This window comes from Cygnus olor, chromosome 7 (genome assembly GCF_009769625.2).
Source record: "Cygnus olor isolate bCygOlo1 chromosome 7, bCygOlo1.pri.v2, whole genome shotgun sequence".
Lineage (NCBI taxonomy): Eukaryota > Metazoa > Chordata > Aves > Anseriformes > Anatidae > Cygnus > Cygnus olor.
The window spans coordinates 35818185-35840547 of record NC_049175.1 but is presented as its reverse complement, the minus strand read 5'-3'; the positions used below and the strand labels follow the sequence as shown (position 1 = coordinate 35840547).

At 45.3% G+C, this 22363-nt stretch overlaps 1 protein-coding gene and 1 long non-coding RNA gene across 9 annotated transcripts in view; one reads left to right on the top strand and one right to left on the bottom strand.

Moving 5' to 3' along the window:
• The window catches only part of PTPRE (protein tyrosine phosphatase receptor type E), a 100882-nt gene that overhangs the window by 39338 nt on the left and 39181 nt on the right, over positions 1 to 22363 (bottom strand). For 3 of the 8 annotated variants that reach the window (XM_040563073.1, XM_040563066.1, XM_040563065.1), the window contains one exon: positions 706 to 815. The exons of 1 other annotated variant lie outside the window; for it this stretch is intronic. In XM_040563073.1, coding sequence (XP_040419007.1) covers positions 706 to 808 — 103 coding nt within the window. In that variant the 5' untranslated portion in view covers positions 809 to 815. Of the gene's footprint in view, positions 1 to 705; positions 816 to 8845; positions 9134 to 9187; positions 9785 to 16524; positions 16954 to 18087; positions 18108 to 22363 lie in introns of those variants that run through there. 4 more of the 8 variants (XM_040563069.1, XM_040563064.1, XM_040563067.1 and 1 more) reach the window with 4 other exon arrangements.
• Positions 9190 to 10700, top strand: LOC121072878. Its single transcript, XR_005821422.1, has 2 exons — positions 9190 to 9791; positions 10312 to 10700. It is a non-coding gene; the product is annotated as an uncharacterized LOC121072878 (long non-coding RNA).

Below are 22363 nucleotides of genomic sequence, written 5' to 3'. Positions count from 1 at the left end.
ACACCCAGCACCATCTGAACAGGCACGTGAAGACACCTACCTAGGTTTATGAAGGATAAGGACAATGTGCAGCTCAGATTTGCCATCCAGTCATAGAACATAATAGCAGAATCAATGGTTTTAAACGAAATAAATAAATAAATAAATAAATAAATAAATAAAATAAATAAAATAGACTTGAACTAGCCCCTCTACAGGACTGTGCTGTGTTAGGCCAGTTACAGGAGGTCTTGAAGCAAGAGGAAGAAATGTCAAAGAAAGAAGGAAATGAGGAGAAATAGGAGATGCCGTGGCGGACCAGAGAGTAGAAGATTGCTCTCTGGTCTTTGAAAAAAAAAATGTTCTATTTTTCACCTGACCTCACCTTATGCAGGATACCTGCACTATTATCCACCTCCAGCTCTGCCTTAGATAGCTCACATCACTGAAAAGACAATATAAATATTGTAGTTCCTCCTGCTGCTCTCTCTGTTGTTGAAGCAACTATGCCTCTATTTCAAAATATCAGTGTGTAAGTTGTATATTTCCCACACACGGGAAAGAGAAAGTAAAGTTACAACACCAGTAAGAGAGAGGTCAAACACAGATGTCATCACGCAAGATTAGAACATGATGGAAAAATATTCAGGATGTCACCGCAGGGACCTCACCTGAAGTCCTTTTCCCTCCCTATTCCCACCCCTGCCAATTAAATGATGGCCTTACTTGTCGTTGTGGTGGGTTTGGGTAATTCAGTTCCATTTGGTGGTAAAGCCTGCACGAACAGAAAGCTAACACAGAGTAGCAGGAATGAACAGGGATGTTCCATCCTGGATCTGAAAGACAAGAAAAGCGTAAGATAAATTTTTGGGTCAAATTACTATTACCTTTTTCCGCTCTTCAGAACAAAATTAAAGAAAAAGCAATGCTTGCTTTACACAAGGGAAGTTTTAAAACTTTTATACCCTCCCATTGCCTTATCACTTAACTGTCTTTTTTGATGCAAAGGGGAAGGAAATGCAACTTGTCTGCATTAAGAATTCATTACAAATGTTTTAAGTGCAAGAACAGGAAGACAGCATTCAGCCATCATTCAAAGACAATTACAGAAATCGGGCCAGAAAAGCTGGTCTGTGTCAGCAGCACACGGCAGCTGAGGACATGGAGGCAAGGAATCTGGAAATCATTTCCAAAATACAGAAGTACCAGTAACTGGCATCGTGCGAGTAAACACAGAGCAGATATTGGGCACGTAGGTTTGGTGGATCCTATCCTCACTGCAGGTATCACACCTTCTGGGGCTCTGAGCTACCTTTTGCTGTTTTCTTACGCTGCCTTCACTTTCCACACACACGCACACAGAGCACCACGATGTATTCTTTTGGGGAACACATGCCATTAACTATCAAGCTATAAAACATGGCATCAGAGCCTTCCAAATACAGAAAAATTTGTATTTTGTGAGACCAGAAAATAATTTCCAATGTAGAAAACCTTAGAATAAAGGTGTGATGAAAACGGGCTGCTGCGCTGGGGACTGCAGAGAAATTCAGGAGCTTGCTGCAGGAGCAGGGTGAGTCAGTACCTGTAGGCAGACAACCTGCTCCAGAAGCACTCCAGTCCCTCAAAACTGAGGCACATTTTTATAACGGAAAAAAAAAATGAATCTTGTTACTAATTTGCTGAACAGTTATCTAGTCCCTAATAGTCAGGTGAATTACAACAGGCTGCCACCCCAGGCAGCAGGCAGTCTTGTTTGATTTCCAAGCGTCATCTTTGGCAAAAACGCTGCACCCAGGCACTGTGGGCACGCTCTGGATTTCAGAAGTGGCAGAACGCAGCCAGATGGTGGGTCTGCGTCCACGGCTAAAATTGTAACAACAGCACTACGGCACGACAAAGCTCCCCGATGTTATCAGTATAAATATTTAATAGCACAATTTACACAGGACATTATATAGTACTGCTTAACAACAGGCCAAAAAAACCCACCCCAAACCAAACCAAAAACAACAAACACAAAACCCACAGGAGCGCCAGTAGTCATTAGAATAACCATGATGAAAAACCTCCCTTAACAGCAACTTTCACCCCCCTCTTGCCCATTCACCATGCTCATGCCTGTTACCCAAACCTCAGTCCCAGTCTCTTCACTGCGCACAGGGCTACATTCAAATTCAACTAACATCTCGTATTATTATAAACAAGAAAGGTAAAAATAAGAAGAATTAAAACAACAACAGAACAGTGAGACTTGAAACTTGTTGATCTCGTGCTCAGAAGGAGATTGCCCCAGCAGGGCAGAGCCCCTGCTCCCAGCCCACCAGCAGCTCTGGGATGCCCACAGGTGCCTCAAGGAAGGACGCAAAGTCGATTTTGCATAATCTGATATTAAAGCTTATTTATTTATTTATTTATTTTTTCAAGGCTCCGTAAGATGCCGAGTAGCCCTCCTGCCCACTGAAATCACAAGGTAAATCGCCAAGGTAGCTCCTTCCAGAAGAGACTGCCAGTGCCTCTGTACATGCCCCTAAATCTAAATACGTGACATTTCAAACTCTTACAAGCGGTGTGAAAACACAGAAGTTAGAAAACGTAGCATGAAAATAAAAAGACAAAATGTATATTTTTAGCAAAAAGACAACACACACAAAGCATTCTTACATGGGACCACACACTCAATAGAATTTCTTTATTCTTGCTTCCATTCTTACACTTTGGAAGCTTAATGGATCTAGCTGATTTTTTTTCTTTAAAAGAATGAACAAAGAAAGAATAATTAAAAGCGTTATTAGCATCAAACCTTATTTTCCTAAATTCCATCAAACCTTATTTTCTTAATTTCCCCTTTTCAGTCCAGCTTCCTACTTGACAGGTTTACTCTATCCGTTCCCTCTACTACAGTTTATAATGTAAGCAGACTAGACATCTTACACTACCAGGCTCAGCAAACAGCCAGGTTCATCCTGAACTGGCCATTCATGGGATTAGGTAACTAATTATGCACAACAGCTAACCGCAAACTGCTTCAGCGGGACTGCTGCACCAGACCTGGTCTGCCAGCTCCGACCCAGCCGAGCCGAGGGATCCATCCTCCTGCTCTGAAACTCCCCAGGTGCGAGGCGCTGCCTCAGCCAGGTCTAACTGGATGGAATCAGAGCCACTGAGAGCTTTTTATGGCAGTCACCATAGTGACCATACTGCTATTGACTACGTGAAGTTTTATACTAGGCTACTGGGAGTGAGCTCAACAAATGTATTTTTTTCTGTCTTCTCTATCCATTGTAAGAGTTGAGTAAGAAGCTAACATTTAGACATCGGAGGGTGAACAGGCTGTATCTACAGATGTGAGACAATCACCTGCCCTAAAAGCCTGGAAGTCACCAGGAATTGTTCAGTTCAGCAGAATGAATACCCCCAGTGGAAGTCAGAGTAATTTTGGAAGCAAGCCATGTCCAAAAGGCTGAAAAGTGTAAGGAGCAAAGCGCCTCACAAACTTGCTGCTGTGAGGGTTTTGCAGACAGACATACTGCGCCAGGCATCTCGTATCTGTTCTCTTGAATGTGATAAAGTGTAGCTTGATTACACATTCGATGCCCCCAAATTTATCAGAAACAAATGCAACTACATGGTTTATGCACATTCTGGGATCTCATTTTTGTCTGAAGCCATGATTAAGTGCTTCGTATTCTTGCTTGCTAAAGGATGGATGAAAAATTATAGCAAATTTTGGGGGCAGATGCAAGAGACTGAGCTCAGTACAATCTAGTTCTGCAAAGCACTGAGTACTTGTCTTCAGACAGGGGTGGATAGGGAGTAAGCAAGTTGCATAAAATACATTAATATACTGTAAATTTTACCACGTATGTATCTTTATCTTCTTCATATGCTGAAAGGCATGCAATTACTACAGGACCTCAGCTACAGAATTTTCTGAAACCAAAAAACCCAACCCCTGTAGATAGAGCAATGCTTTCCTTTCTCCAGGAGGTGCAGTGCCACAATAGTCTGATAAAAAAATAAATAAAAAATAGAACAACTCATCTCCAGAAAGAGCAGGCAGGCAGAAAGGCACCGCTGAACAGGAAAGGACAACCGTGTACACTAGAGAAGCCTCTTGCTGATAAAATCAGAAAGGAAGAAAGCGAGGTGTGAGGTGCACGCTGTCGTTATTACACAGCTTTCACAGGGCTCAAGGCCACCTTCCTTCTGCAAGACCACTGCTGCCTGCCTGCAAAAAGCCACAGCAGCTGCTTTGGGAACTGCATGAGCACGTCGTGCATTTTTGCCTGCTCATATCCCACGACATCCAGTCCCTATTTCATGGATATTTGTGGGTGACTAGCTGAGGCACTTCAGCTTTAACTCCCCAGAATCCCATTTTTTGTAGTACAGGTTATTAGCTATTCCTGATTAACTAAAGCCCTAAAATGTTGAAACCTGTTAGAGACTGCTGCTACAATCACAGTTTTAAAAGTCTGCATTGTTACAGAAAAATGCTTCCAGGTCCAGCAGAGAACCTGAAAGCATGACCAAAAAAAGTCACTGTGAAACTGCATAGCGAGCTCAAATCCCGCCCAGGAGGCCCAGCACTTACCATCCAAATGCAATCCTGGCGTAGAAATCCCAGGAAGATGCAAAGCCCCTGCCCAGCATTTGTCATTGCCACTGGTCCTTGGGTGGCCCAGTGGATGCCACATGGCACACTGGATGGCTCAGCCCCCGAAAGTGAGAAAACCGCACTGTTGTCGGGGATTACTGCACTAGGACACATTTAATTTCTGTCTTGGTCACACAAGTGAATCCTCCTCAGACCTGACAGTTTAAGAATAAAACCTGGGCTTTAAGAAATTATGATAATAAAATCTGCGTCTTGCTGCGTGGTACTGCTACACCCATGCGATCCCCTTCAAGGAACCTGATGCATGAGCTGCTTCCCAGCAGTTTCAATGGACACCCGTTCCCTGCATCTTCCTTGGGGTGCGCCCACAGAGACCTGGTGCCCACCAGGGAACCCCCTGCACGCCCAGCAGCTCGTGTTCGTGGTTGGGCTGAGCACAGCTCCTTCCTCTCTCACGGAGCCTGCTGTTATCCCCACCAGGTGTCCCACAACACACCACTCCAGGAGGACATAGCCCCCCAGCTGGGACAGTGCCTGGTTACAATTTCACTTCAGTGCATATTGCCAGACTTCGCTTTCGGTTAGGCCTTTCTTGCGCCATTTTGTCATAAGGTGGGTAAGAAAGCATGACTACTAGAGCGCTACAAAGAAAACTACTCATTTGATCGTGGCTTTCCAAAATGACTTTGAAAAGAAGCGCACCTGTCCAGCAGGGATGCCTGTTTATGAAACTCTGGGAATCCTGCTTGAGAAATTAGTGCAGAATAAATGAAGCACTTGCTTAATGTCAGGGTATTGTGAGTACAGAATACAGAACTTACTTCATAACCCATAACTAAGGATTTAATAATACCAAAAATAGAGTTCCAAATGAATACATGGAAATAGGATAGTGGGAAGCCCTAAATGAAAATTTCAAGAAGTTTGATAAAAGCTGAATGTTTTGATCTGCTTTAAAAATTATGAACTTTAGAAAAAATAAATACCGTAGTGGTTTTTTTTTGCTTTTTTTTTTTTAATTCCTGTAATTCAGTATTGCTCAGAGAATTAAGATATCCTAAAATCCAGAGGAAAAGGAAAGAACTTGTGATAGTTTTTGTCTGCATTTGAGCTAAAGGTTAGCTCAAAACTGAAAGGCATATTTGACTTCCAACAACTGATCAAGCTGCCCTCCTGCAGTGTGCACTGGGAAAAAAGAGAAAAGATAAATGCCTTTAGATGTATGAAAATATAAATATATACATATATACACCTATACACTATCTATCTATCATACACACAAAGGTCCTCATCTGGGCAATGCGGCGGTATGGATGAGCCTGGCAAACTCTGCGTGAGCTGATGGAGCAGAGTCCTATCTCCTTCTGTAATGACACCTGGAAGCCAAAAACACAATGAAAGACTGCAGTAAGAAACTAAAATTAGTATCCTGAGCAATCCGGAATGACTTGAATTTGTCTTTCCAACCTCCGCTCTTTGTGACTGAGTTCATTTTTCAAGGTGCCAGACGAGCCGATGAGCGATTTCCACATCGCGCGCAGTGGAGTGCCTTCGTGCATGTGCATCCCGTGCAGCTCAGCCAGCAGCAACAAGAAACTCTGCCAGGGATCACTCTACGAAGGAGATATTCCTAAAAAATCAGCTGCACAGCCTGCTGCACAGCCATTTCTTAGAAGTGAGTTATAAAAACACTGCGATACCACCAGAAAAACCTATTCATTTTCAAATGGGACTGCCTACAGCACACTCGCTGCCATTTTTTTTGGACATATAAATACACGTTTTGCTACTGGCCTCTTCAGGAATAGCAAAAGAATGTAAGGGATAAATACTTAACATTTAAAATCCTATATAATAGAACTGCTCACAAAATTGTATCTGACAATAATAATTCCTGATGTGTATAGACCACGTGCAATAAAGGGCTTTTAAAAGAGATGGAAATAATCAGATTAAAGACTACAAATTAGAATAACCATTTACACATAAGAGATTGAGTGAAGCAAAGTACCATTTAACCGAATAAAATGAATTTTCATTTAGAATAATGAAGCTTGATAGACTGTCTTACTCACTTAGTCACTTCGTCCCTAATTCACACAGACAAACTATTACATTTGTTTTCACTTTCAGACAAGGGAAGGTCAGCATATGTAGCACAGAGTTTCTGCCTGGCAAAAATTCACAGCAGACAGCTGAGAAATGTAAATTTCTGCTCTGCCAAAGGCTAGTTTGGTAGGTAATCACACACACTATCTGTAGGCACACACATTCATGGACTATACACAGCTTAACAAGAATTCATAGAGAAAACATGTTATCTGTTCCAAAAAGTTATGTTTAAAGATAAACATCTTATTACAGACCAAAATCTTTTTTTTTTTTAATTTAATTTTTTATTTATTTTTTTAATTCCACTGACCATATTTAGCTGGTCCTACCTATCTTTCTCAACATCACGAGCATGTCTCCAACCCTACCATGGCTAACAGTAGTTCAAATCCATTTCAATTAGTAATGCTGAGCTCTCCAGTGAATATAAATCACCGGTTGTCACTAGCAGATTAAGCACTGCATTAGCAGGTCTGCTCCGCAAAGGATTAAATGACAGTGTTTGCAGTGGGGTTGACATGCCACCATTAAAAAGTGACACTTGCCGCATTAAAAATGGTGAGAAATTTTTCAATCAGACTTTACAAATACATCAAGGAACACGAGGCAGTTGTATGGAGTATTACAGTTTTTTTTTTCCTTTATTTTTATTTTTATTTTATTTTCTTGACTTTTTGGCACTGCTACTTACCGGGATTAGAATCAAAGCAATTATGGAGATGTGCCATAAATCATAGCAAAAAGATAATTGCTTTAGAAGTGTTTCAAACCAGGAACATATTGAACTTTGGCTGTAGCCTTAATTTTTGGAAAACTCTCCATATTCAGGTAATGTATGCCTTATCTGAAGGGACGCTTCTTTTTCATGCTGTGCTGAGTGGCTCTCAATGAAGCAATAAAAAAGGCTGTGAAGGCTTTAGGGATGCCATATTTAAAATTACACAGGTGAGACTTAGAACTGTCAGTTTCCACATCACAGAAATCCCAAATTAGGAAAACAGTACACAAGATCAAGCCGACAATAACAGTGAAGGAAGGACAACTTCAGAGAAATTAAAATTGTTTTCAAATTCAAAGCTATGCTTCCGTGTCGAAGTAAACAAAGCTTAGGACAATTACTGCATTTTCTTCCTCACAGAGGTACATTTATTTGCAAACACTTTAAAGAACTCTGCTTTTGCAATTGTCTGATCAGCTCTTTCAGTAACTCTCAGCAGGTGCTTTTCTGAAGTGGGGATGCTCAATCTCCATCAGCTAGCACTGCGTTGAGATTGGGCTAAGGTAAGCAGGTCCACACTTAATGAAGTATAATTAACCAGGATGAAGTCAGCAAGCAAATTATAGTTAATAAAATAGTTTGCCATATGATCACAGAATGATTTAGGTTGGAAGAGATCTCCAAGATCACCTAGTCCAATGACTAACAGAAATATTTGTAGATGCAACGCTTTTTCTTTTAGCTGTGATGAGTATTATTAAGCATGTCTTTCTCTCAAATCTGGACTGCTACAACCAGGAGCTATAGAACCACAAAATATCCAGGGTTGGAAAGGACCCACAAGGATCATTGAGCCCAACCCCTGGCTCCACAAAGGACTACCTAAAAATTACACCGTATGTCTATTGTTCCAAGTGCAACGTGCAAGGACACCATCTCAAAACTTTCATCCCTTGTATACAGAAAACTGTTTAAATACTCCTGAAAACTTCAAATAAAATTCCTGGAGTTCCTTCCATAGTAAAAAAAAAAAAAAAAAAAAAAAAAAAAAAAAAAAAAAAAAAACTCACACCTATGTTAACTGAAAATCCCCAAAAGAAAAAAAAATCCCCAAAAGAAAAAGGATCTAAAAAAAACTAAATCTAACTAAAAATCCCCAAAAGAAAAAGATTCACACCCATTAACACCCACAAACTGAGGTTTTAATCACAAAGGAATAAGTTAAAATAACTCAAATCTGAGGCTAAGTGTAAAGCCCCATGGTTTCAATGTAATTAATGAAATGAATCATTTTTTATATAGGTGCTTGCACAACTGCAAGATTCTAAATATAACCGTGATAGCTGTAAAAGCACTGAATAACACAGCTGAGTGAGAAGGGCCCTCTTTTGGCAGATCACCTCAGCCGGACCTACACCACTCGTGACGTCTGCCTGAAGCGTGCTTCTGAACCTCCAGCAAAGCTCTTCAGCACCCCTCAGCAATGTGTCCCAGTCCTCCGCTTGTCTGGGTTTTCTTGTTTTGCTTTCTGGATGCTCCCCCCATCCTGTGTGGAGCCATCCCATCACTCCCACTTGAGCTTCCTATGCTTGCAGATGCCCAGGTCCCTTTGATCATCTCTTTAGTAAACTAATTAACAACAATTCCTTCAGCCTCTTTGAACCAGTCACTTCTAAATCCCGGTGATTCTCGTCGCTCTGACCTCTCCCAGCCCGGATCATTCCCCAGGTGCTTGCAGGGCATTGGGGAGGCCTCACCAGTCCAAATCCGAAGGGCTCGATCCGTTCACGGCCTCAGAGGTTGGTGCACTGCACGCACCGCGGCACGGGACGGATCGGCCAGGGCCCTCCAAGGTTCTGCTGCGGAGGCATAGCACTTCCCCAGCTCGTGCTGTGCCGCTCGTTGCTCCTGCTTCAGACTTCTGCACCTGCTCTGCATCTGCATGCTGTACTCTCCACAATGGTTCCCTAATTACTCAAGGCTGCTTTGAATGCCATTAATATAACACTTCCCATGCAAGCCAAGCCGTTAACAGACACAATACATAACACCACACAGGGGACTGTGAAGGCCACACACCTGCACTCCTCAGGGCAGGGTTTTTCCAATTAATCGCTGCTCTGAAGGCCTGGGTTTCATCGCATCCATCTTTGCCCGACTTGCTTCTCAGACAGCATCCTCTGAGATGGGGTCAGAACCTCACGGCAGCATCTCTGGCTACTCCACACGGGGCATGTCACACCACCACAGGAACACGCCTGATACAACAGGGCATGCCACGTCATCTCTTACGCATCTTTCCAACTGCTTCCAGGGGACCACTGATATTTAATTGTTTTGGTGTTTGTCCTGGAAATGAAAGTAAGCTGACCGGCCTGTGAAACCTCCAGCTCCCCCTCACCTCCTTCCCAAAGTGGGCCCATATGAAGTCCTCCGCCAGTCTGAGCAGTGCCTGCTGGCCCCCACAGCTCCCAGACACAGCCCCTGTGAGGCTGCTTGGTCTGGGTTGGAGACACCGAGCCCCTCAGAACACCGTTTGTTCTGGCCCCGCCACAGGCCGCACGAGCGGCCGCACTATGGCACTGGTGCTGGGTGGCCTGAGTGGCCTGGGCCCCGCTCGTCCCCAGGCAAGGCAGGAGCCTGACGAGCAGCGCTGAGCATCCCTGCCCGGTGAGATGCTCTTGCAGACCTTCTTTCACCTATCTATTCACATGTCGAACCCCCAAAGGACCGCTTCGTTCAGCGACACCTAAAGCAAATCGATCCCAGTCATCTCGTTAGGGTACGGCTGGTAAAGGAGGGGAACAAATTCAACTCTGCAAAAACAGAAGTCCTGTCAGAAAGCAAAAACTTTACAAGAAGTTGGTTCTTCTCTTTTCAGTCACAGGGACAGGTGCTCTTCCTCCCAGCTTAGCTGGAATTCACAGTCCTTCCCTCTAACAGCAAGCACAGTTCAGCGGAGAGATGCTCATTACAGGGGTAATCTGGACCCCAAACACCAGATCTGAGCCAACCCAAGTGTCCACCACGCTACAGCTTCAGCCAGCAGGGAGGAGGCAGAGACTGAACCCACAACACCAGACCCTCGATGCCATCACCATGTCCACCTGCCCCTCATCCAGCCGCCGGCCGGTGCCTCCGCACACAGCCTCGAGCCCGCTCCCGGGAGAAGCACAAAGGCTGCTGGAGACATATTTTCTGAGCTAAGAAAGCTGGATGGCTGCGGTATTTACATCTGCAGTGCTCCTGCAGGCTTGCCAGGTAATTCTGTATGGTGAAACTCCATGATATCCCCTTTTTTTCAGAAAGAACAAACTATTTCCAGCTTTTTGCAGTTTTCTTGCTTCTACCTGTTGAACTGATTCCCTTGTTTCCTGACCACTTTCACCATTTCCTTTTGGTGACATGCCTGGTTGTGGTAGTGGTTTCTGCAGTGTAGGTCTGTGTACCTGACAAATAAAATCTACACTGAGCTCATAGAAAAATGCCTCATGGAGAGCAAGTGCTGCTGCTGCTGCTGGGGGCAGAATTTACGAAACAGTTAACAGAGCACCTCGCATCGCGTTATCAACATCCTGAGCCGGCCCCACAATTTTATACACAGAAAAGCTTATGATCACTGCAGAGCCAGGCCTCCCTTTTCCCCCAGTCCCTTGCGTGAGAGAGCATTATATCAGCATTTTGGTGAACATTTGAATAACCTCAGCTTTTGGAGCACACAAAGAGGAGCAAACCTACTCAAAGGGTGTAGGAGGAAAGGCCTCAGCCTATTTTTAGCAGAGGAGGTTTATAAATTGCAGAGTTATTACTTTCAACCTCAGCTCACCCCATTGATCCCTTTGCTACCAGGAACCACTAGAAATTCTTCATCAGAGGCCAAATCCTACGAGACTAGTTCAAGTTTTGTGACAGATGCTCAGCACAGAAGAAATTATCTCCAGATAACGAGTTATAACGTGAAAAGCCTGGGTAAAGCTGTGGCGAGGAGCAGCTATAACCCATGTCAATAGCACAGGCTGCAGTGGCACGGGAAGCCCACACTCCCCACTGCCACTGAAGCAAAAGGCAGAAATAACACGGCTCCAGCTGCTCTGGCACTGCACAGCACATGGCCCACCTCACAAGGCACAAAACCTGTGTTTTTTGGTCACCAGTGCCACGGGCACACAGCCTCAGCCCAGCTGCGGACCCCCAGGTGATGCTCACAGCAGAGCTGGTGTTACGGGCTGGCCCCCACCCCAGGGCAGGATCGAGCCATGAAATTCTGAGTTGAGATGAAAGCACAAGTAGTTATTATGGTGAAAAAGGAAGGAAAAACATTGAATTATTTTATAAGCTGATGTCTACCATTAGGTCTACGCCACAGCCATTTTACAGCCCTATTTCATATCCAAACGTGTCTCCTGCTGCATAAATATTCATTATCTGTCCTTCTTGGTCTAATTTTAGTTAAATAAAGATCTCTGCAGCAAGGCTGTATTTTGAATTATTTACTATTTCACCTATGAGCTCACCAAAGGAGTAAGTTCACGAAGACAGAAACATGGAGAAGGAAAAGAGCTTTATCCAGCAGGCGCTTTCCAGGGCACCAAGCAAATAATTAATGTTGGCCAACAAAGAACTTGCAGGGCTTCTGTATAAAATCTTATAGGAACTAACACTGAAGGACAAACATCTTGATTCATTTTAAAGTCTCATTAATATCTTCAATAATACTAAACAATTGCTGCCCACACCCTACATTCATTACACTTTACTGAACACACACGCAGAACCTTGGCAAGGAGCACAACAATTTGCATTTACGTTTTTGCAAGTTCCAGTATCACTTTTTTTTTCCCCCAATAGGCTTGTACAGGAGATTGAAGTAACAAATTAGGGTCACCTTTCCCCGTGCGTTGTCAGCAAATCAATTTGCGACGCCTTTCAGACAGAGTTCATCCATAAATTAAGCAGTCTGCAATTGATTCACAGAAGAAACCCTAGAGCAGCAGAGTGAAACACCAATAAAATTTTACAATTAACTTGAGAAGTTGCCTTTTGTTCCATCCCAGTGGTCCTTTTATTTTTCAGATGCAGAAAACATATCATCATACAGATGCTCCCTTGTAATAGATCTATATGAATATTTAAAATCGGTTCTTGAGAACTAAAGCTAATTACATACGATGGAAAATACATACAGGAGAATTATATGCCATACAATGGCCAGATTAAATGCTTGTGTTACAGTGGCAAAGTATTTCATTTGGGAGGGAAGGAGGGGAGGAAGGGAAAAACAAAAGCACAATGTATGGGCTGTCTGCGTATTCAGACAAACCAGCAAAGGAGAACATGACGTCTGGATATTTGAGAGCTCACTCATAGCACATCAAGAAGATGTTACACAAAAAGTTAGGTAGCAGCTTTGTGGCTTACATATGCCAGCACCACCACAAATCACACTGCTAACTGCTCAGGTTAAAACGAGCCTCCCAGGCTCTGACAACTTTCTTTGCATGCAGAAACCTTTCTATAACCGTGTTCAACCCTGTTCTGAAGTCCCATTAAAATGTGATAACTCTACAACCTGGCGAATGCAGACCTGGAAATGCAGGAAGGATGCAGCCACCCCAGCACCCAGTCTGGCATCCCAGTAACTGGGAACGCCCCATCCGCGCACCCAGCCAGCTGGATACACCGCTTCACCCCGAGCTGCTCGTACCCTAACACTGGCAGCAGCATGAGCCAGAACCTTCCCAAAGACATGGGAGAAGCAAGAACAATGGTTTTGGGGGGATTAAAGCTGCAGCAACAGGAGTTCCTGCGACCCAGCCCGGCACAACACAGCCAGGGACCTCACTCGCAGGACTCAACCCGGCAGCTGCCCACAGCCGCTTGTGGAGCCTGTGCCCCAGCACAAAATCATTCCCGCTGACCAGCAACACTCTCTGGCAAACAAAATGTGTAAGAGACCATTACAAAACCAAGGAAGCGGGCCAAGCCAGATGTTGAACTCATGCCCCGGATAAATCCTTGTGCCACCTGCTCTGAGATGGCTCCGTACGGCGAGGTGGTGCTCTGCGAAACACGCCGACATTCACTCGGGGTAACAGCTGCTTGTGCACGTAGGGGCTGGCTGGGCATGCACCAAAACCTGCTCCTCGGGTATTTATTGCAGAGACACAGCTGCAGCGGGGCAGACGGCAGCTCCAGGGTCCTGCAGCTCCTTGGCACCGAAAGCCACAGCGATAGCCGGGCCCGCTACTGCACACGTACTGCAGGAGCTGGTGGCAGAGGGCCGTATTTCTCTTCTCCTGCAACAGTCACTAAGTTAGCAGATAAATTTAGCTACATAAAGTAAATATATGACAAAAAGCAGCAGCTTTAATTCAAAATCAGGCTTTAGGACACGAAACGCATCTGATTTTCTCATGCATTATTAAGTGCTATGCCTACCAATAGGCCATTTCTCTCTCAAAAAAACGATCATTACCAATGCAAATATCTAGGGATGCTGAAGTTCTTTACAGGCTGGAGTCTCCAAAAAATAAACAGAAAGTTCTTTACGGCCTAGAGTCTCAAAAAATAAACAGAAGGCATGCATTTACTATTAAGATTAAGCTGGAAAGCCTCTGAGCTATTGGGAATGTAAAACCCAGGCCAGCAGCCTGTGCTGCACCCCAGGATGCAGGCATGTATTTCAGGGCAGATTAGGCTTTCTTGGGCAGGAAGGGGCAGGGAGGAGATTTCCCTTTGCTCAAGTTTGAAAAAAAAAAAAAAAAAAAAAAGAAAAAGCATTAGTGTCGTAAAAGAGGAACAAGAAATAAAATGTTAACCCTGAGAGGAAAAGCGCTGATGCAGGCTGGAAAAGCCACCAGGCCAAGTGACAAGTGACAGCAGCGTGCAGCCCGGTGACACTGGTGCTGTGCAGCCGCTTCCCATCACAAACACCGATGCCAGGCTGCGAGGGCGATCCGCCACTGAAACAGGCTCCATGGGAATGCAGCAAACTTTCCAGCACTTCAGCTCCGATCGGCACCAGACTGCTGAAATGTGCATAAACAAGATATAAGGAAGCAGCACGGCCTGAGGTGCAGCAATGACCACGGCAGACAGACAGACAGACAGACGTGCTGTGCCAGCACACGGACCCCAGCCGGGCTCTGCGCCTGCAGACACGTCCTGCACCGGCCACCTCACCAAGCCCCACAGGCGCCCGGTTACTAGAGCTTACGGCTGGCTTCTCGGGATCACAGCCATGAATAGCATCAGACAAAAAACAGCCTTTAAACTTTTATTTCCTTTAAACTTGCTTTTTACAGGAAAGAAAAAAGCAAACCCATTAAGACAACAACAAGAAAGCAAAACATATTCCAGCAAAGTGCTGCAAAATCTCTGCACATAGTCTGCAGCTGTTTATATTAACATGAATCACTGCACTCAAAATTCTGCTTTTTTTTTTTTTTAATGTCCTATTATATCTTTTAAGCTTCTATCAGTCACTTCAAAGAAAAGAACCATAAGCAAAACAAACAAAAACCCAGCACCTGATCTCTGCAGAAGCAGTAGTTGAGGAGCAGTCAGGGCGCTGCCGATAACCCCCCAGCAAACAGCTGAGCTAGGGCAGAGCTGCAAAGCTTCACCTCTCACATGTGGCACTGCAGAGATGCCACAGCACTGCAAATAATCAAGGACATTTCCCAGTTTGTGCAGGTGACTCAGAACAGGTAGTCTTGCACATTGGCAGCAAGCTTCCCAAATGAAAATCTATTTATTTTTTCTTTTTGAATTGATGTCAGAACAAGGAGGAGTGAGTACCCGAGGCAAAGAACGCTTCTGTTTCTGGGGCTGACCCCGGATTACAGCTCGACATGTCTATAAAAGTCACTGGGACAGGACAGCCAACCCCCAGCCGTACATATTACGAGGCTCCCCATGAAGGTCCCCCCGAGCAGCAGCCGGCAGGGCGGCGTTGTGCGACCCGTCGGAGGCAGTGTTGTAACCCCGCTCCTCCCGCACAGCACTCGGCACACGCACAGTGTGCTGCTTTCCCTCTCTCCGTGCCCGAGACGAGAAATGTGCAGTGGGGCCAAGAAACAGATACCTGGGAGAAGGTGAAGATCTGGGGCCTAGAAACCTACTGCACTGATTAGGCACTCTTCAGCATAAACTGCACAATATATACAGTAAGCTTTAAAAAAAATCTTTACATTAGGCTTAGAAAAAAGGAAAAATCTTTACAAAGTTAAAGGCGTTATTCGAAGGACCACTGTGTGCATAGTTATGCTCAATTTTTAAGCTGCAAATTAGCATACACTTTGAAATGATGCTAGGTATTCCATGGCAAACGAAGACCATTTCAGATAAAGGTGGTTCTGAAATCAGAGACACGGAGACTTGAGGTAGAACCCACCAAGGAAGACAACGATCTCTGGTGGTTACGCTGACAACATGCACCGAGCTGCCTGAACCGCCAGCAGCTGCACTGCCAGAGGTGTCCTTCGCACGTGCCTTCCGCACCTCCCCTTCATCGTCCTTGTCTCAGCTTTACAGCCCTACAAACGGATGGATTCACGGCAGTTCCTGGAGGCAATGACACTCGTACTGTAAAGCCAGGCTCTTGGCATGCTGTAAAAGACTAATGGGCACTTCAAACTGGGGCTGGAAGCGGTAACTTTCCTCCACGATTACCATTATGGTGAACTGGGGGATCTCTGGGGTGGGCACAAACAGCACAGCCAGCTCTCAGGCCACCCCAGCCTGCTCACCTTCCCAGTTAATGCCTGTTCCCATGAGAAATCAGACAGAGCACAGCTTGAAGATGCTCCGACCAAATGGTAAGAACTTACATGTGGGACAAACAAACCCAACCCAACCCAACCCAACCCAAGCCAGTTCACCCTCTCCCTCTTTATTGGTATTTGGGCAACACTTTGGACTGTATACATACCTAATCCACATAGAAATACAGTAAGAATAGTAAAACTTCCAATATATAAGGAGGAATGCAAAACAGTCTGAGGAACAGGTTAAAAGGTTTAGAAAGGTTAGAAGGTTTAATATACAAAGAAATCCCTGCTGGAACTGTGCCCCCTGCTCCCCCCTGCGTTACCTGCTTGGGGCCGGGAGCCCTCGGCCTCCATGCGCCCGTGCTGCCGCCCGGCTCCTCTTCCTCTCCCTCATCCACTTACCCAACCGCACGTAAGTTGCACTCTCTGTATCTCCAGCCTGATGAAGCAACACTCTTCTGATAAACACTCCTTACAGTTTCACGTATTTTTGCTACTCCAGTGAAGGAAGTACCTCAAAACAGAAGTGAAGGTTGCTGAACTGTTTTTGGTCTCGTTTGCTGCTGACCACACTGCTCCTTCGGCCAACCAGCAGATGTTACGATACTGTTCAGAAGCTGCTAACACACTGCAAGGTTGCCTTTTTTCTCCAAGGAAAACCCACAACACTTTCTACTTGCTGTTGGTACGGAGAGAAGGACAGGCACCCAGGGTTCGTATGGCTCCCAGGAGCTGCCGGCGCAACATCTCCTTGAGCCGTCTGACAGCAGCACACTGACCCAAACCCCTCAACTTCCACATGCAGAATCCTGATGAGGAAGCTGCTTTTCCACATCTGCTCTGGACAGAGGTAAAGCAGTCCTGTCCAAAGACTAGGCTGGTGGAAAAAGTGAATTTATCTTCAGAACAAACACTGTGAGGTTATTCTACTTGTTGCCACTAAAAGAAACACAACATCAGAACAGTGAAATGTTATCCAAAACCACATTTCACACTGAGTCCTTAGGCATATTTGAGGTGCTATCAAAATGATAAATACTGACCCAAACCTGTTTTCCTAGGGAATCAGAAAACCTGCTACAGACCGTTCCTTTTGTGCAAGCCAGACCTATGGCACACTGGCTAGCAAGACCTATCTGCCCAACAGACATAAGCTTACAGCACTTTAACCAACTTAAAAAACATATTTTTAGGTTGGCTAGGAATGATGGGCTACCCCCGATGCTGCAAGTCCATGCGTAACAATGTCCTGCCCATCAGTAGCACCCAGACAACCAGTATCTCACGTAAGAAAACTGGATACTTTAAACTTTGTTAAGTCAAAAAATTACTTACGTTCTCATTTGTGTATTAAAATACACTGACAAATGCAAAAATAAGTCCATTTCTCTTTTGTAATAAATCTGCCTGCAAAGCTCCTCATTTCAGGCAGAAAGCTTAAGACTGCGGCCTTTAGGCATCAAGAGCCCCTCAGATAATTCTCTCTTAACTTTTTCTGTCTAATGTCAGCTGGATCTAATTTTTTCTTCTGAATGAAAACGTAAATTTCATTACTGGAACATTATTAAACTTTTCATTTCTTAACCTCTTCTGAACATCGATAATTCACTCCCAAAACAGGGACAATTTCCATCTGGGCTTACGCTTGCCTGATGAACTTGCAAGAAGAAGAGCTCCCCGCAGCCAGCTGCTGGCAGCCTGAGGCACGGGGTGAGCACGAACACTCGGTTTCCCCGAGCAGCGCTGGGTGCTGCCAGTCCCTGGCGGCAGCCCGCACCTCTCCAGCTTCCCATGACAGCAGGTCCTTGCTCAGCCCCCTCTGCCCTCGCAGACACCATGCGCAGAGCACCACGATGCCATGAGCAGCCCAGCAGGCTGACACTCACCTTTTGCTCTTGCCAAGCCAGATGGACACGCATCCTCACGGCATGGCTTCTGGTTAGCCCCTGCGTGCAGCAAACGACACGTGCTGGTGGGTCGTCACCGGACCCAAAGCACTTATCAGCTCCCTGTACATCACCAACTTTTTCTACCCGAAAACGCAGCAGCAGCATCTGAGCATCCCACGTACCAATTACAGCAGCCTTAGCCTCTTAACTGCAAGAATTAAGACTTAAGTAAGACTTAAGTTAATTACTGATTACTAGTCACTAATTAACCAGAAACGAAGCTGAGCAGTAAAACACAAGCTATATATTGTGCTATATAGGCTATATAGGGTTGTGACTCCTGGTACCTGTGAGCAGCTCTCAGTGCCTGCACTAGTGTACAACCTCAAGGTCGTGATTTATTATGCAAGTCAAGAAAGCTTGCCTTAAATAAGGGCTCTTGACTGCATTGTTTTTCCTTTTTCTCCTTTAGGTGACATGACAAAATGTATGTCCCCAAATATACATCTCTTCTCCATTACCTGCAGAATGGCAGGATGCCTTGCGACAACATTTCTGCATTGGCCAGTCCTCTGCTCCTTTCTACTCAGCTCAGTCTTAAAGGAAAAAAAAAAAAAAGTTATCCTGTTTCTATGATATCTCAGCTTCTTCCTTGGTGTCTGAAAAACTCTTCACAGGCAGTACAATTTGCTGAAATTATTATTTCACAAAGTGTTCATGTGCACATGTATTTTATGCTCAGCATCGTGCAGCCCTGTGCTGTACAACAAAGGGTTCTCCACGCTCAGGGAAGGAGCCGCCAGGTGAGCTCGAGAAGCTGGGTAGGGCTGAGAGCGCACACGTACTTGCAAGTCTGCCAGTTCGTTTCCTCATGCTGGAAGCCTGGCACCCCTCAGTGCATTCATTTAACGCTCTTTAAACCTGGACTCTATCATCCATCCTTAAAAGAAGGAGATAAAACACCCAGGAGCCTTTTCCTGCATTCCCAGGACACTTGGGGCTGGTGGGCCGGGGACGCCTTGGCTGGAGTCACCCAGGAACAAGTTCCACAGCCGACACGGCAATTCTTCGTACTGCAGCTTTGCAGAAGGAGCGAGGCATTTGCAGACACACCGATCGCTCTCTTCTGCCTCCTTTCCAGGCCCCGCTACCCCTTGGTTGCCGCGACTTCCCCAAAGCACTGCAGAGAAAAACCGCGAGGCAGCGGCTGGAGAGGCCGGCAGGGAACGGCAGGTTATGGAGCCTGGCAGGCAGCACCCCACGGGTTAAACTGGAGGAAAACCAAACCACGTTATCCCCACAGCTCCAAACCAAGGTGCTGAGCTGCGGGTGCCTCTCCTGAGAGCACATACCTTTCTGAGCACGTACGTTTTTTAGGGAGTTTAAAGAAGTTCAGGAGGTGGGACTGCTTTTGTACAGCCCAGCGCACTGTTACGTGCTCGCCGTATTGCTCTGCAGTGTAAAGATAACAGTCCGGGCAAAATACATATTTTTTTCCAGATAAGACAGAGTATGAGCAAAACTCAGCCCATTTCCCTTATGTCCCCTCCCAGAATCTCTCAGGTATTTGCTGTGCGATGTGTGCCAGGACCTGCATCTGCAGCCTCCTTAGCGGGCTAGGGATGCGACTTACAAATGTGAGAACACTGCAAAAAAACTCACTGTTCACAGCATTAAAAAATCATTGATAGCACCTCAGCAGGAGCAAAAAAAAATAGCAATACGCATCTCTACCTAGTGCCTTGGAGCCTTAAAGACATTTGAACTGTTACAGCCAGAAAACGTTCTCTGAAATATCCACTGAAAAAAAGTAGTGAAAATCAGGTGTGATATTCAGTCTTACACAGTGCACTTTCAATTTATTCTACACCTCATTGCTACTACCCACATACTAATATACTAACGCTCAAGATGATAAATTGCAGGAAAATTAAGGACTGTAAAGAATGTGCAGTAAACAATAATGGAAGAACAGCTCGTGCAATATTTATTGGGTCCTGTAACCTTTAAAATCTCCAAACCCTTACTGATGCAGAAGACCAAGATTAAGATGGCTTTTATTTAAAAACCTCCCTGTAATGCAGTAAGTTCTCAGATAAACATGTATTTAGGTCAGTGGCTTCCCCGCCCTCTCCAAAAAGTGTTCCACTTACCCAAAATACGGGAATCTCTCTCCGGTAGAGCTGCTGCGTCTTTTGAGAGGATGTATAATTAGATCCGGCACCCAAGGACATATCACTTATTTTGTTCTAATGGCTCCTCTACGTTTTTGTATCAGGATTTTTCTCTCTTCGGTGCCACGTAAGAGCAGCCTTCGAAACAGAAATAGGTTTTCTGGTCAACTGTGGTATTTATTATGGACTATTAATACTGCAACTTCTGCAGCAAGATCCTCTTTGAAAACCTTATGGAAGAATAACCAAGGCTACTCACTGGTGCTTAAAACATTTTTGTGCCACAAATTTTGTTTGTGAAACTCATTAAGTGCCAGAGACTTCACGGCTGTGCACGGACCATGTTACACTGCTTTGACAAAAGCAGACTCTCTCCTCTTAAATGTGCAGGATAACTGCAGAGCCTTTACAAGACTTCAACTGTCTGAGTACTCAGAAGAAGAGTGTACTTCATCTATTTTAGACCTTCTTCCAAAAATGCTGATTTCTGTTTTGTCTAACTTTTTGCTACTTAATGCTTCTTGTTGCAACTTCAGCCCGCTATATTATGCATCCACAAAGGACAAAACTGGGCCAGAAGATGCAAATTGTCTGAAAAGAATAAATCGATTAATGAAAAAGAGCAAAACTAAGCACGGACTGCTTAGCCATCCTGTAGCACCCTATGGGAACTGCAACATTTACGTTTGTCTGTGTGTGACTGCAATCCTGCAGCACTACTGGGCCACTCAATCCTAGAAATTCAAACACAAATAAGAACAAAATGAGTTGGCCTGGGGGGCTTATGCAGTTCTCCCCGTGCAACATCTGTTCCCTCTCTCCTCCCCACAGCTTCTGCTTCCAGCCCTGATGCAGACGCAGGGCGCTGCATACATCCGTTCTGCTCGCAGGTTTTAAATAAAGCTGGAGATCCCAACTTGATTTGTTCAAAACGAGCACGATGCTCATTTCCATACGCACATGGCCAAGTTTTAAGCATCAGCCATTTGTGCAACCGCTGCTGTTTTAAGAAGCTGGGTTTAAAATGCGAGCCCACAACACAGGGCTAAAGCCAAGTAGGCATGATGCCAGCCAACCGAAGGGTAACCTCCCAAAGGCGGGCACAAAAGCAGACGTGAGCAGCCAGTGGCATTCCCCCAGCCTGTACCGGCGCACAGGGCTGCTCTGCGGGGCAGGACCTGGCACTTCTCCTTGCTGAGCCCCATGTCCACCTGGAGGGCAGCACAGCCACCACGTCCCCCAGCCGCTCTTCCCGTGCCACCTGCAAGCCGGCCTCGGTGACGGCCAGCTGTCAAGGGGACGAAGATGCTGGAAGCACCCCCGAGGGACCTGCTGGGGCCCATCACCCAGCCGGACATCACGCCGCAGAGCGAGCCTGCTTTGCCCCACTCATGCCCCCCCAGCTTGGCCAGGTTTTGGGCCACCTCGCTGTCCCTGAATGCAGCCCGCACCTCTTCTAGGCTCTCACACCCTCACTTAGGCATTTTAGTAGTGCAGGAGAGCAGCATAAGTATAGAACCGTATGCATGGCCTCCAAATTAGTTTCATCGCTGCCTACGCACTCAGCAGTCACATTCACCGCTTCAGAAACACGAACACGAGAGTGAGCTTTTCTTGCCCCAAACAAGAGCAGAGAATTATAAATTAAATATCACCACTATATTTAGAAAATAAGCTCTCTTTCCACTGCAGTTATAATTATGGAAGTGTCATAACAACTTCAGCTTCCCGGGATAAATAAGTATTATCTGCAGCAAAAACATTTAAACACGGCACGTCCTCACCTATATTAACGGCTGCGTCAAAAAGGTGTAGGTCAAAAAAAAAAACCACCTTCCCATTAGAATCTGGTGTAAGCAAGCATGCAGTGCCACTCACAGCTCTCGTCCCCTAACTCCCCACCTTCTCCTCTTCCCAGCCCCAGAGAATCCAGAGATCTGGGGTGGACGCTGAATGTTTGCGGTATGAAAAGTCAAGGCAAGTTTTGTCCGTCAGAGATGAGCAGAGGATGCCGGATGGCCTTTGATCTGAGAGGTTTACACTCAACCTTTTATTTTTCCTTCCTGGATATTTACATCCTGCTGGCTCAGAAAACCGAG